Source organism: Ascaphus truei, chromosome 2 (assembly GCF_040206685.1).
Source record: "Ascaphus truei isolate aAscTru1 chromosome 2, aAscTru1.hap1, whole genome shotgun sequence".
NCBI classification, from domain to species: Eukaryota; Metazoa; Chordata; class Amphibia; order Anura; family Ascaphidae; genus Ascaphus; species Ascaphus truei.
The window spans coordinates 329,988,069-330,003,949 of record NC_134484.1 but is presented as its reverse complement, the minus strand read 5'-3'; the positions used below and the strand labels follow the sequence as shown (position 1 = coordinate 330,003,949).

General features: G+C 46.9%; 1 protein-coding gene across 2 annotated transcripts in view; it reads left to right on the top strand.

Annotated features, from left to right (window-relative positions):
• AOAH (acyloxyacyl hydrolase) overlaps nt 1-15,881 on the top strand; it is a 131,310-nt gene that overhangs the window by 33,274 nt on the left and 82,155 nt on the right. Inside the window, exons 1-4 of one of the 2 annotated variants that reach the window (XM_075586630.1) lie at nt 7,175-7,407; nt 9,346-9,441; nt 11,517-11,583; nt 13,452-13,551. In XM_075586630.1, the coding sequence (XP_075442745.1) occupies nt 7,344-7,407; nt 9,346-9,441; nt 11,517-11,583; nt 13,452-13,551 (327 nt within the window). In that variant the 5' untranslated portion in view covers nt 7,175-7,343. Of the gene's footprint in view, nt 1-7,174; nt 7,408-9,345; nt 9,442-11,516; nt 11,584-13,451; nt 13,552-15,881 lie in introns of those variants that run through there. The other variant, XM_075586629.1, reaches the window with a different exon arrangement.

Genomic DNA, 15,881 nt, shown 5'->3' with positions numbered 1-15,881 from the left:
TGTTTTTATTCAAGTCTTGCCAGTTTTGTTGTTCGTTTTTTTAGAAAAACAGGGAGTGAGGCACAGAGCTCTCAGTTCAAGCTTCCATGCTCCTTGCTTCCCAGCATGCACCTCCCTTATAGATTATTTTTAATGGCTTTCTGTAAGGTCACTCATTTAGTTGACAAGGCTAGCTAAATTAAATAATTTGCCATTAATAGAGTGGATGGATGTGAATATGAAATTATAATAAATAGCTTTACTGTAACAATAAATTGGGTCCTTCACTTTTTATTAAACCAAATATTTTATGTTCCATGGTGAGTTTTCCCTTTGTGATAGCAATATCATGTTAAGGCTCAAGTACAATAATGCTTTGTTTAACCGCTACCACTTCTCTTACAGCACAGCTGTGGCCCACAACTAGGACATTTAATTTGACTCTCCTTAAGTGCATACTTTGTTGAGCTCATGATCTCCAGAGCCAATTTGTAAGTTCCAATGAGAAGCGTTCATATGCTGGCACAACTGGTTCATGTCTGCTGACCTTGTCTTTACTTACTTTCAAGACCGTTCCTAAATGTAATCTGTGTCTCATTCACTCTTACCTTAACATGCACACATTATCATGAATGATGAGAACACTTGAAAAAAAAAAGAAAAAGGGATAATGGGATTCTGAAAGCTCTTGTACAACATCCTTTCTGCATGATATACTGTATATGTTGTTTCCATATAAAGTATCGCGCCGTCTGCAAAGTTTCTTTTGCAGTCATGTTGAAAGATTCCTCTGTTGAGATTGTCATGAATGTAACAGAAAAGCAAATCGTATGCACGTGTGTATATACAGTATGTTTATTTATAAGCGCCATCCAGTTACATAATGCTTTAGAGCAGTAATTCATGGGATATAATATTATAACACATAATGGGAATAAGCGCTTCAGACATAAAATGGGAAAAGGAGTCCGTGACCCGAAGTGCTTACAATCTAGGTGTAAGTGGGGAGAACTTACAGAGACTGGTGTTCTGGTAAGTGCATCTCCAAGCGGCCACGGTCAGTGCATCTGACATGTATACTGTGATTTGATGTAGAGATGTGCAAAGCTTTCCCCTGAGAGAGAATAAGAGAGAGACCAGAGACATCTGGGAAATATGTTCATATCAATCATTTGAATATACTTTGCATATTGAAATTAGCATATTTCACAGGCAGGGCCGGCTTGATGGCAGTGCCATTGATGCCTGTGCACCGAGCCCCGCGCTTACAGAGGCCCCGCACTCTTCCCCACAACATTGAAACAACGATTGCCATGGGAGAACGTGGGGCCTCTGTAACTGTAGCGTGGGGCCTCTGTAACCTTGTCTAGGGGCATCTCATCCTGCAGCGCCCCGATGTCATGGCGCCATTGCCATGGCAACATGGTGCTGCGTTGCCATGACAAAGTTATGTCACATGGCTCCATGTTGCATGGCAACGTGACGCCACCCTAGACAGGGCAAGAGGCCCTGCAGTGAGCTCAACAAAAGTCACAACCCTTTGCTAACGCAGTTTGTAACGTTTCACATGTAACGGATTTTCTGGCCTAGCCTGACCCACCCAATCTCACATTGGCCCCTGTGGTCTAACCAGTCCCCATACATACATGGTAGTGTCTGGTGGTGCACCTGTTGGCAACAGGACTCCTGAGTCTCCCGCATGATGTTGTGTGGGGATTGCCAACCCAGACAGGTAGCTGAGGTAGTGTACTTGAGTCCTACCTAGATCCAGTGCAGCGCCTCCACCTCATCAGGATCCCAGCGTCCGCTTGTGGATGGTCCTGGTGAGGAACTCCTCTGTGGTGCACTCCTCTGTGTAATCACTCCACACTTACCACAAGAGGGTATGGTTTAACAGGATCATCTTTATTGACTTGCGGCGGGCCAGCTGCCCCTCACAGTGGGTGTACTTAGCCTCTCATGTTCACCGCACTTCCCTTTGAAAGGTGTCCTTTCCCCAAATTGGTGGATTCCCTATCTCCCCTTAGGGAGATAGTCCCTGTGCCAGGTCCCTGGTCACAGTCTTATAAGCTGTCTCCTCCCAAGCCTGCACTCAGACTTGCTCCTTGTCTCATAGTCTCTTACATAACCTTCCAACAGCTTAGCACCAACTGATGATCTCCTGAACACACACTAACTTTTGGCAGTGCTGTGCCTTATGTATCCTCTGGGGGCTGGCACAACTCTGACATCACTAATCATGGGTTCAGAACATGTGACCACTCCCATCCATACATAGGGCACCTCACCAGGGTGTGAGGGCAAACCTCCATAATTACTGCTGGCATGCCCATAACTTACCAGGCCTTACTGTCAGCAGGAGAGATGACTGCAGCCATTTTACAGTATGGTTACATTCTCCCCCTGGTGAATCCTACCATCCCCGGCTGGGACCTAAATTTGAAGTACCTTTCTTCAGGAAGCACTGTAAAATGAATGACACACATAATTATTAAAGTACATATCTTTTCATCACAATAACAGATACATCCTAACGTAGATGTTTAACAACTAGGATTACTCCCTGCTGGAGTATCCATTACTGGTACTACCATACCCTCTTACAATGGCCTGCGCACAGCATGGTCCACTGGGCTTAGAGCAGCAATGCTGTAACCCTCTGGGTGACACTTCTCATCTAACCCGCCAGGATCCCAATCTTCTTCCCCTGATCCTTCCTCCTCATCAGTGCCATATCCCCTATGCATCTCCCTTTGCCGCTCCTCTGCTGTAAATTCTCTCTTAGCCCACCAGTAATCTACTACATCCTCCCTTTGTAGTAGCAACCGAGTGCGGTCCATCCACCCCACATAACCCTCAAATAATGGGGCCCACCACCGGGTCTCCCTAACCTTCTCGGGCTCTGATTCCAGGGAATCTCCCTCCTCTGTATCCCCCCAGGAAGACACCACGATGTCCCAGTAGATCGGGACTTAGGCCACCCCACATTCTTTGGCCTTACTTCCAACTTTACTATAGCCACGCTAGGTCTCCAACTGGACTCAGATGCCTCCCCCGAATATCCTCCACCCACCGACCCATCGCGGATGTGTAACTTGCCAGTCTCTCCCCAGTCCGTTCCTCACCGGTTCCCTGGGACCCTCCCGACATCCCCAAACTGGACGTGGACCCACGGGAAAAGGTAACTGGGACAGGGGCTTTATCTAGGGAATGTGTTTGGGCGTAAGGACGGGCAAATGGTATCCGCGGGGTTCCGACCTGCTCTCTACCCTTAGATTGTCCAGAATCACTGCGAGAACTCTCCGCTGGTTGAGCCTCACCCTTTTCGGCTCTCCTCGCAGCTTGCCAGCTCTTAGTTGTCACAGGTGATCGGGAAGCGCTGCCCGATCGCCGAGGCGTTGTTGTTCTCTTTCCGGTCGTTCTGCTACCTCCGCCGGAAGTGACGTCATCACCGGAACCTGATACTCCGCCATCTTGCGATGGATCCCCATGCGGGATCTTTTCCTCCACGACGACGTCCGGAAGTTCCACTGCCTTCTCCAGCGCCGCCTGGGCCTGCTATCGCCTCTCCTCCACGGATGCCGTCACTGGAGCCTGGTAAGTACAAGGACTGCTCTTACCGCTCCGCAGGTTGGGCGTGGATCGCCCGTCACTGCTGGACCCGCCGGTCCCAGGAATGGAAGAGCTCCGCCTATCGGCCCTTTGCTCCACTGGCGACACCCGACTCCTCTCACCGATACTCCCGGTAAGTGGTACCTTCCTCCTGTTTTCTCCACAGGATACTGCCACAGGCCGGATCACTGCACCGGACGACACTCTGGGTTCCTCATTGGAGGAATCCGCTTCCATTCTGCTCGGGGTCACCGTTCGTGGCGACCGCCTTTTGTCTCCCGGTCGGTACGCTGACCGACCGCTCCTTTCTCCTCGGTCTCGGCCTTAACAACCGGCCCCGATCCCCATTCTCCGGGATCCGTACCTTCTTTCCACAGTGCACCAGGGGACCCGGCGGAATGCCTAGCCGTATCCCCCACCATGACTACCAGGAAGCCTCCTGGCAATGAATAGGGATATACCCCAATGTCCATATCGCTCTTTGTAGTGCTGGTTACGGGAGACACTTTGCACAGTGGTCTCTCCTGTTCACCAGCTCCTCGCAACTGTGGGACAGGAAGCTCACATCCAGCTCCTCCCTCAGACAGCTCAGGTCTCGCTTGGCAGAGATAGAGACCCCTCCCCCTGGTGAATATTTGGGGAGGGTCCCACAGATTCACGTTATGGCCCATAATTGGCTCTGAGCCTGTCACAGTCCTGGAGGGCGCGGCCACAGCTTTCGCGCCATTACCCCCAACAGGGTGGGGTTCTTTCTTTGGCGCCAATCCTGGCCAACTGTCTGCAACTTTTGCAACTGCAGTTTTCTCTTCAGCAAGCCCACGCGGCCTCCTAGGGACGTGGGAGCCGCCATCTTGGTTTGCATTTCCAATCACTTTAGCTACTGAGGTAGCTTTCTGCATAACGCTCACCGACTGGCAAGCAGATCCTTCTTTTTCATCGGCCGCAATCACAATGTCCTTAACACTGTCATCCGGAGTAGTACCCCGCGGTCCTAGGCAGGACCAAAACGGTGCGGCTACAGCCTTAACACCACTCCACAGCAGGCTCGTGAAAGTCATTTCCATACTGCTGCGGCACAGTTTATTCGAGCATTTGCCCGTTCTGTGCCGCAGCAGTAGCCTGGCGCGCGCCCGAGAGTGACGGGCGCGCGCCGAAGCAGCGGAAGAGCGCCCTCCGATCGGGGCGCTCTCCCTACCGCTGCCGGGTCCGCCGGGTCCCCCGGAACCCCCTGCCGCTGTCCCGCGATCGCGGGACACCAGGGCTCCCTCGGGGAGCCCCTGGACGCGCGTGCAGGGGGCGCACGCTCCCGAAGACGCGTGACCGCGCGTCTATGACGCGCGGCACGCCGAGGGGCGGCCACTAGCAAGCCGGGAAATCTCCCGGCTTGCGGATCTGGCCGCAGTGTAATAAACTGTGTCGCCAGTGTAGCAAGCTCTTCACCCGCACACACGCCATGTGCGCTCTCGCCATTAGCCTCCGTCCGCCATCTTGGACCTTCCGCGCCGCGCGGATCCTCCATTCTTGCGGACGCCATTCATTCACTGTACTTAGAATTATTGTACATGGAGCTCCTCTCTGCGGGGCAGCTTCCACACCGGCACAATAAAGATTACCTTGATGCACCACCTTGTGTACCTAATGTAGACTGGACTCGTGTATGCACTACCTCAGGCTAGGCTCACTCTATCTGTGTCTGCTGTATCTCCTTCCTCCCAGTCTGTGCTCCCTTCGGTAAGTGGTCTGGAATGGGCTAGAGTACTCTGGCTCCTCCATGCAGTACTGGGGCATCTACCTACTGTTGGCTAGCCTAGCGCAGACCCTCTCCAGGATTCCTGACCACGTTAACAGGCTATCCCTTTAGGCATCCTACCAACTAGCACTGCCTCAAGGTGACTAGGACAGCTATAGCCCGGCTCCAAACCCCCAACTCCTTTCAGGCCCCTAGGTCGTCCCTGCGAACTGACAAACTCCATCAGCCCCCTGACTACCCCTAGGTCCGTCCCAACGCAGCACAAAGTGGCAGCAGACACTATCCCTGTTTCCAAGTGACCTAGAAAAAGCCTGTCCTGTTGACAGGTCTATCTCTCAGCAGCGCCTCCAATTATAACGGATTTTCTGGGCTAGCCTGACCCACCCAATCTCACATTGGCCCCTGTGGTCTAACCAGTCCCCATACATGGTAGTGTCTGGTGGTGCACCTGTTGGCAACAGGACTCCTGAGTCTCCCGCATGATGTTGTGTGGGGATTGCCAACCCAGACAGGTAGCTGAGGTAGTGTACTTGAGTCCTACCTAGATCCTCCACCTCATCAGGATCCCAGCGTCCGCTTGTGGATGGTCCTGGTGAGGAACTCCTCTGTGGTGCACTCCTCTGTGTAATCACTCCACACTTACCACAAGAGGGTATGGTTTAACAGGATCATCTTTATTGACTTGCGGCGGGCCAGCTGCCCCTCACAGTGGGTGTAATTAGCCTCTCGTGTTCACCGCACTTCCCTTTGAAAGGTGTTCTTTCCCCAAATTGGTGGATTCCGTATCTCCCCTTAGGGAGATAGTCCCTGTGCCAGGTCCCTGGTCACAGTCTTATAAGCTGTCTCCTCCCAAGCCTGCACTCAGACTTGCTCCTTGTCTCATAGTCTCTTACATAACCTTCCAACAGCTTAGCAACAACTGATGATCGCCTGAACACACACTAACTTTTGGCAGTGCTGTGCCTTATGTATCCTCTGGGGGCTGACACAACTCTGACATCACTAATCATGGATTCAGAACATGTGACCACTCCCATCCATACATAGGGCACCTCACCAGGGTGTGAGGGCAAACCTCCATAATTACTGCTGGCATGCCCATAACTTACCAGGCCTTACTGTCAGCAGGAGAGATGACTGCAGCCATTTTACAGCATGGTTACACACACATCTAATTTTAAGCCTAAGTAGGATGTTAGTAGAGCTACTGTACCAATTTGTCTCATTTTGTAAAGGTCTGTACAGGAACACGCATGGTTCCCCTGCTTCGAAGTCAGTGTCATCGTTTTCAGTCAGAGCTTTTACTCACTGAGCTGCTCCTTCTAGCCATCTCTAATATATTGTTGTATCATGTAAATGTGTCAACTTCCAGAAATCAGGTAGCTTTAGTTATACTCCTCTCCGGCTGCTTATGACAATAGGAGTTAAATGCTTTATGTTTGATTTATCATAACTTAAAGATATTTGGGACATCTTCTACAGCCTTAACACCATAACTGCTGGTTCAGAGAAATGACCAATAGCAGTGTATAAGTGGTTTGGTGAATATAGAAGAAAAAAAAACATTTATGTAAGACAACTAACTTTTATTTAACAAAAATGACTCTAACAAAGTTTTTTCACTGTAATAAAGCAGCTTTCACTGAGCTCAATAAAAATTCAGCAAGAACCACAACGTAGTTAATAAAACAAACTATTTTGGGGGCGCGCACGTGACGTCACCGTGGATGCACGTTTGCTAGGACAGCTCCGTGCACTCCGCTAGTATACTTTGTTATAACCACTGATCGTCACCTTTTTGTGATCCGCGGGCCGCAGCAGCAGTCGGGGGAAGTAGCGGAGATGCCCCCCGGAAAGAACGGGAAGACGGAGACCTGGATCTCTCCCGTTTCGACCGGTTACAATCGGCAACGGTCGAGAAGAAAATAAAAAACAAAGATGGAGCTGACGTGAGTACACATGGAGCGCGCAGCACCAGCCCCAGACCGGGAGACAGAGAGACATGCTGCGGGCTGGAGGGAGAGGATCTGGAGCGACAGGCAAAGCTGAGAAACTCAGCAAACAAGGTGAGAGCTGTTACTGAGAGAGAGAGAATCACTGCAGAGGGAGACAAAATGATTACAAAGCAGGACCTTCAGTCTATGCTTAGAGAAATGCGAGAGTCTTTTCAGTCCGCTCTGGGCAGAGCTGTAACAGAATTTAAGGCAGAAGTTTCTTTGCTGGCTAAGAGAACCACGGAGCTTGAAAACAAAATGGATGCCGCCTTACAAAACCAGGCAAATACTGATGGGGAGGTCCTGCATCTCAGCGAAGAGATGAGAGTTATGCGCAGGGCCCCCAACAGGGGGGGTCTGCCGGTGTTGGCGTCCCGGGCGCCGGGCCCCATTTCAGAAAAAAAATTCTGAAAAAAATGGCCGCCAGCCAAGCGTTCCCCGCGCACGTGCTTGTAGCACTTTGACCCATGAGAGCCGTGTGCACCTCCTTAACACGTGCCCTGCGCGGGACTCGGGCTACAGGCAGCAGTGGTGGAAGCTACAGGCAGCTCCGCTACAGAGATCGCGACGGGAAAAGGCTGTCTGTGCCTTTATAAAAATGTTTTACCAGGAAGTAATATAACAAGAGAAGCTGCACACCACATAAAACAAATCAAAATACTTGCAAGGACCGGTGCTCCTGGTTCAGGGATATCTGCCTAAAAAATCCAGTATATGGAGAAGAATTGAATGATCCAGGGCAACTTCAGATTTCTTTGAAAAATTTAATCAGCACAAAAAACACAACGTTTCATCCCTCCTAGGGGACTTTATCAAGTGACTGGGATGAAACGTTGTGTTTTTTGTGCTGATGAAATTTTTCAAAGAAATCCGAAGTTGCCCTGGATCATTCAATTCTTTACCAGGAAGTAATACATTGAGAGTTACCTCTCGTTTTCAAGTATGTCCTGAGCACAGAGTTAAGACAAATAATACATGGTTACAAATACAGTTACATAAATGAACAGGGTATACATTATATACAAGACGTTGCATGCACAGTTAAAGAGAATATATATTATAGGCGTATATGTAACAGTTACAGACCAGATTAAAATGTGAGACAGCCTTAGATTTGAAAGAACTTAAACTGGTGGTGGATGTGAAAGTCTCCGGTAGGTTGTTCCAGGTGTGGGGTGCACGGTAAGAGAAGGAGGAGCGGCCGGATACTTTGTTGAGCCTTGGGACCATGAACAGTCTTTTGGAGTCAGATCTCAGATGATAAGTGCTGCATGTGGTAGGGGTGCTGTTGGGTACTTGAGTGTATGTGTCATGTGAGATATACCGCCATCTGACCTGATCCTTCAGTCTATAGTGTCAAAAGTCTCTACCAGTTCAGTGTATCAGTCAATCAGTTGCAGTTGGGTTAACAACATCCGTAGGTTACCTGTCGGATAACTGGATATATAGGTGACCAGAGATATACCACCATCTGACCTATCTCACTGTCTACTAGTGTTAAAGTCTCTACCAGGCCAGTATACCAGTCAGTCACACAGTTGCATTTGCACTCCATCTCCAACATAACATACTTGATCAATGTAATGGTCTTTCAAATAGTCTGCCCCTTCTAACTAGTCTTGTCCTGTCTTTGTTTTACCTTGTGCTGTTATTTGCTGGACTTGAAAACAGGCATGAATCACATCATTTTTTTGTGTTATCATTATTTTTGTAAATGGCGTGAATACACAGGAAGCAAAAAACTGCTCCAGATAACACTTTTATTTATTTTTTTCCCCATCAAATTCACATGTTCTCCATAATCAAAATTCAACGAGTTTTGGCAAAACCCAATCACCCCAAAAATGATTTAAAACCAAAACCATCACCCGAGGTCGTGAGCACATCTGTAAGGTTTATAGAAAATCTGATGTTGTGAATACAGTATGTAACAATAATTGGATCATATTACTGTACATGCATCACAAACTAATAACAAAGTTAGTTAATTTTAGTTTTTTTGTTTTGCAGGATGCGTTCTTCTAGTATCTGTAATTGAACAACTTGCTCAGGTGCATAATTGCACCACACAGAAAGCAATGGAAGTACTGTGTTCCTATCTACCTGGTAAGTATGCTCTAGATCAAAAAAATTAAAACACACCATGCTAGTTACATACTGTTTCTACTTATTTGCTTGTTTAATGTATTCAAATTGTGTAATAACAGAGAGTTTCATCTTTGATATAACTTTCCTGTTATGCACAAATGTGGCGATAATATTAGCTTTATTTTTCCACTTTTTTATTAGAGCTGTGAAGAATTCTGAACTATCAGTTTCATTGTCAGTTTTCTTCGAAATGTTGTGCATTTTTTTCCTGCTATAATAAATGAACCCGAAATGTCCACCTGACTGAGATATGTTTGATCCTCAGGATGATAGAGGCATTGTACTGATATCTATGACATAACTACTGTACTTTACATAAAACAACAAATGAAAAATATGTGGTTTAAAAATGTGCCAGAGATCACACACAAATTTATAATAACAGAGAGTAATGTATGTAAACATCCCAGTAAACATTTCACCGCATGTGGTTAACATGGAAATAATACATGTTTAAACAATTAGTTCATAATACTGATGCATATCTGTTTTATTTTCAGTTGTCAATTAATTACGTACTGTACGCTCAACATGTTAATCATGCCACTGATATGAGGTCCCTTTTGTCCTAGGGGTAGTACCCATTTAACTATGAGCTAAAGATCAACATACAGCTTTGCTTAATTAAAGGATACACAAACATCACATTACTACCAATTCTTATGAGTTAGAGTGAGTGATAGTAGTGGTTAAAAATAATTTGTGTTACATGCAGTAATAATACCAATGTATGTATGTAGGGGACGAGTGCAGCGGTATAACCAGGGAGACATAGATTTGGGTGAAATATACATTGGCATTTATTTGCCCATAGCTTCAAAAATAACACAGCTTTAAGGCAGCATACAAATAAACAAAACAGCCTATCCTTTTTTAAGGGCTAACTCACACTTCCCAGTCCCTATCTGCAGGGCTTGGAGGATAGGCCTCTTACCAACCTCTGATCCAAAGTCCAATGAGGTACCTGTTATCAGGGGCTCTTTCACTCAGTCCCGGTCTGGGTTCGTGTCCATGGGGTGCACCCTCTGGCGGGTTCCAGTGACCGCTGTGTCCTGGAATAGAGGGTCTGGTTCTTAGGGATCTCTCTCTGATAGCAAACACTTCCTAAGTGCTAGAGAGATCCCCTGCAGTTTATGCAGGACACATTTCTACCTGACTGATGAGCCAAGTGGAGATGGCTAATTTTCTGTAGCTCCAATTAACCAGCTCCCTGCTGGATTCATCAGCCAGATACAGGCTTTCTATTCGGAGCTCTTTTAGACAGGGGTTAAGAGCCTGTCACAATGTATATTTCATTCGCACTGCTCTGTACAAATTAAAAAAAAGTGCTATAAATAAACTCCTCCTTACTTACTGCCTTATTTAATATCCAGGGGTTGCGCAAACTTTTCCCCGTGCGCACCCCTGCCTGCTCTCCTCGTTGCCTCGCCCCCCCCCCTCTCGGCCCCGGCTTCAAATGACACTTGGGGTCATGTGATGTCACGTTGCCATGGTAAAGTGACATCACGTGACCCCGCGGCGTCATTTGACGCCGGGTTACCATGACGATGCGTCGCTGGAAGGGAAGATAAGTGTGTTTTAGAGCAGAGGTCCCCAGCTCCAGTCCTCAAGGACCGCTAACAGTGCAGGATATAAGGATAGCCTCTCATTAGCACAGGTGGCTCAATCATTGTGACTGAACCACCTGTGCTCCAGCAGGGGTATCCGTAAAACCTGCACTGTTAGTGGTCCTTGCGGACTGGAGTTGGGGACCTCTGTTATAGAGGCGTCGCGCGGTCCCCCATCATTTAATTTAAATGCCTGGGGGGACCTCTATAATTGCCGCCCCCCCCAGAAAATCTAGCGCCCCCCAGGGGAGCGTGCCCCCTGTTGTGCAACCCTGTACTAAGCTACACAAGGATTTATTTTTTTGGCATCACTATTGTTCATTTTAATGACCATGGAGAGAGTAAAATTGCTTGTGCTGCTTAATAAATGTTGCCTATTTTTATTATTATTAATTGTCAAAACAACACAATTTTTTTGTTTTACAGAAGAATTAAATATAAGAGGCATCTGCAGCGTACTAGTTGACGTTTTTGGACCAGATCTAATCAAGTTGTAAGCTTATTTTGTTTCCATTATGGTTAATGTCACAAACTACAATGTACTAAATTATGATTTATTTAACTTGATGCTTAAAAGTGGAACCTAATCACAGAGTAATCCTTGGAGATAGATGGCATATTATTATGGTGCTTAATGCACTGATTGTATCAGCTTGAATTAATTTTCTGAAATGCATGGCATTGGCGTAATGTATCAAAACTAGTAACATTTGTATCTGTCACTAAAGTGCCCTGCCCAGTGATTGGCATCCAACCATCAATAACAAGCTGAAATCAATGTTCACTGATATTACCACCTCCTCTTACTTAGTACATATAGACAGATAAAGATCAATAAATTATATATTGAACGTTTATGTATATGTACTGTATGTGTATGTATGTTTATTTATATATACATATTTTTTGTGGTTAAGCTCAAGGGAACGGAGTTCCAGCACCTTTTCCTTATAGTGATTATACATACATACCATGTGCTCTACCTACTCCAGTGGGGAGCCACAGGTCCCCTCAGTGTTGATACTGGTCTTTGAGAGGGGGGAGGCACAATTTAGACCTATATCAGGTGCCTTGGGGAAGGTGTGACGTCCGATGGTACCAGGTGCAGGCAGCATACCATTATTTCTCCTTTCTAGTGTCTAGCCATGCAGGAAGAGAAGTCATGAGTGTGTCTATAAAAGGCGGATGAGGATCCAATTACTGCTGAGGCAGCATGCAGGGCATTCTGGATAGTGTCTTTGGCTACTTCAGTGATGATTGACAGTAATGAGCTCAGCTAGGCAGGAAACTTCTAAGAGAAGCGGCATCATTGATGTGCAGACCATTTCCAGTGCTGGTTTAATAAAAAAAGCAATGTCTTTTAGATTGCTGTTTTTTTATGGGACCAATACTGGACACAATCATTTCACAACTACATGGTCAGCCTTAAACTGGTGGTAGAGCAATCTGTTAGTAATCGTACTGCCTGTTTACTAACTGGCCACAAATATGTTAAGATGTACTTTAAAGCATGTGATAATTGTAAACTGTAATCATTTTGTACATGGACTAGATTAATTAAAGTGTGATAGGCAAGATGCTATTTATCATACACATAACACTTTCATAAATCTACTGCTATATTATGTACCAATGCAAGGAAAACGGTTCTTTGGCACCAAGTTATTTTTCGGTTTATTTTTGCTCGTGGCTTCGTTAAATGTGGTAGCAGTTAAAAAATGGTAAAGGAAAATGTTATGAAGAACTGTGCAAAATCTCATATGAATATGTACATCACTTAAATCTAGGGTTGCCTAGCGACTTTCCCAAAAATACTGGACACAATAGTGAAAGGTGTGACACGCTCGAGACACACACACACCCCTCTCTGCTCTATGCTGTTTTCTCCTCTCCTTGGCCCCACCCACAGGCTCCTGACACTCCTCCTGATTGGCTGCATTACCCAACAACAGCCAATCAGGATGGAGGAACCTGCCCAGCCATCTAGCAACAGCCCTGCTCAGGGAAATCCCAGAGACCCCCCCAAGCCGGTCAGGTCACTATGTCCGAGAGGCAATACTGGACACATACATGTCCAGTATTACTGTACCTCTAATTTGTTACTGGACAGAGAGTGCAAATACAGGACAGTCCGGTTCAATACTGGACACCTGGCAACCCTACTTAAATCCTCCCTAACTACTCCTTTTGATATTTCAAATCACAAGACGGCCCTGCTCTCAGTCAATGAGAATGTCTGTGCGATAAAGCCATGATCAGCACAAACACATTTTAATGGACGTTTAATGTAAGCTATTGTGCAACTAATTTAGTAAAATAGTAAGTCAGTTGTAGTTCTTTATCCTTTACTTTTTCTTACAGATTTAATTATAAATGGAATGCTGATGTCATTTGCCATTCAGTGAAACTATGCAGTAGTGACCTAGGCGATTCCCTTTGTCACCTGTACAAGGAGCCCAAGGTAAGTTTGTTTTGTACAACAAACTGGAGAAACAAGAGAAAAGTCTTGTAAGATAACTGAAAAATATATTTAAAGCAATAATGCAAAAAGCAACAGAAATCTACTGCTCTCTGAAGAAATAACATGTTGTGAGGGTATATCAAACATACTCTGTGTGTGTTCTAGAAAAATATTTCTGACCCAGACAGGGGCTATCAGTATAGAGCAAACACTCACCTTAAAAACCTTTGTCCAGTGTTCAAAGCCCAAAGTGCAATGTGATTGGTGATTGGAGGGAAAAATGGGAGGCACCAACGTTTTATAATGGTAACAAATCATTTTCTAAAACTAATTACAGTTTCCTTGAACTGTCAAGTTATACCTGATACTGAAACAGTTGAGGGGAATGCTTAACAACTACCATAAGTCATTTCTAGAACATATATGAATATATATCTGTAACATAGCCTCCCGGCAGTTACTTCTTTTTCTGGGCTTTTCCTCTGTCAGTCCTGTTAGAGCAGGCAGTGGAAAGGTTAATTCCTTCAAGAAGTCTGTATGTGTATTTCAGCCTTGAATGTGTAGCAATATTCGAGGGCGGGCCTTGCAACTCTGAGGTTGTCAATCAAAGGGGTGGATATTGGTTGGAACGCCCCCTGCTGTGTGTGGGCCAATCTGTATCTGTTTTTGGCTTGTAATGGGTCAAAGTTAGAGACACTCCTCTGAGATGTTCAAATTGGGACATGCCTCCTAATTTAGGTTGTCAGTTAGTGATTCAGTTAGTCCGTTTTGAGAGTTAGCTGAGATAGAGGCGACAACACTTGAAGAAGCTATCTCTTTCCTTCCCCCCATGCTGAGGGGAAGGGTGGGGGTTGGGAAAGAAGACCATGCTACTAGTCAGGGCTCTGAGCTAGGTAGAGAAAGGACTGATCATGGAAGACTGTTGTGACCTGCAATAAAGCTACCAAGAAAAGACATTGCTGTGTGGCTTCCTGTCTCTGCATGAGGAGTGTCAGTGAGGGTCTATCCCCTGGGGACCCCAGAGGATCCTTACTGGCGGGAGGCACTGCACATCTGGATATACAAAGGTAATCTGTCCCCTGTCCCTGTCCTGGCTCTCCCACACCACCGTGGAGCCCTCAGCACTCCTGTTACCAGCAGGTTGCAGCACCATTACACATGAAGTAACCAGAGAAGGTGAGTACCCCCCATCTCACTAAGGGGGGATAGGATAAAAGGGTTACATTTGGAGGCGCTACTGAGATGAACTGCTCCCCAGGACAGGACAGGTTTTATCAATGGGACAGGTTTCCAGAGACAATGAACCACGCAGCAGTGTCTGAGAGTTTGGCAGCAGCATGCAGACTTTCCAGAGAGGGGATCCCTCCCTGAAGCTTCACCAGGGAGGGGGTCACCCTGAAAAGGACATTTTCTATGTCGGGCGACCCACTGGTGGCTATGTGCCAGGGAGTGTGCTACCCACATACAGTCGCTAGCATGTGGGGCTATGGCCAGGGAGAGTGGATACCCACATACACGCCACTCCAGGCGTAATAGGATTTGGGGTGACACCTTGGTGGCTATGTACCAAGGAGAGTGGATACCCTGCCTAGCCTCAGTTAACCTGGAAAAGGATGGGGAATAACGGGTCCCTGAAGCTACACCAGGGAGCCTGCAGGCCCATCCTGGCACTGCAGTTGGGGCGACCCCCTGGGGACTATGGACCAGGGAGCGTGGATACCCTTCTGTATTCCCAAACAAAGTTTCGGCGAGGGGACAGAGCCTCTGAGGTGAGATCGGAGACCCCTGTGCACCCAGCAATAACAGGACTATTGCGGTAATGGTTCGGGAGGCGTTCCCTGAAGCTACCCCAGGGCACGTGGTACTCTGCAAAAATAATTTGTGCTTTACTTTGCGTGGCCCCTTACTGAAGAAAAGTGGGTCACACCTGTCTCCCAAGTCCTCACAAGATGGTGGTTTTGCTCTTAAGGAGACCGCGTGGTGCTGGACTTTGTGCTTTAAAATGGCGACTCCAGATCACTGGGGGCCGCATGGACTCTTATTCTACCTCAAGATGGTGCTTCCCGCCTTACCAGGGAAGCCATGTGCTCTTCTGCAAAGGTTGCATCCACTTGCAAGCTTTTGCTGCTCTACAGTTTGCCGAAAACAGCGGGAACTATTGAAACCCCTCCCCCTTTGCTTGCTCTGGATTGGACTATACTATTTACCAGGGGGAGGAGCTGGGTGTGCCTTGAAGGAGCACACAGGAAGTGAGGAGCCAGATGCACGTGTACACCAGAGACAGCAGTTGTGCCTCTACTGTTGTCTGCTTGCCTATACCTATGGAGAAC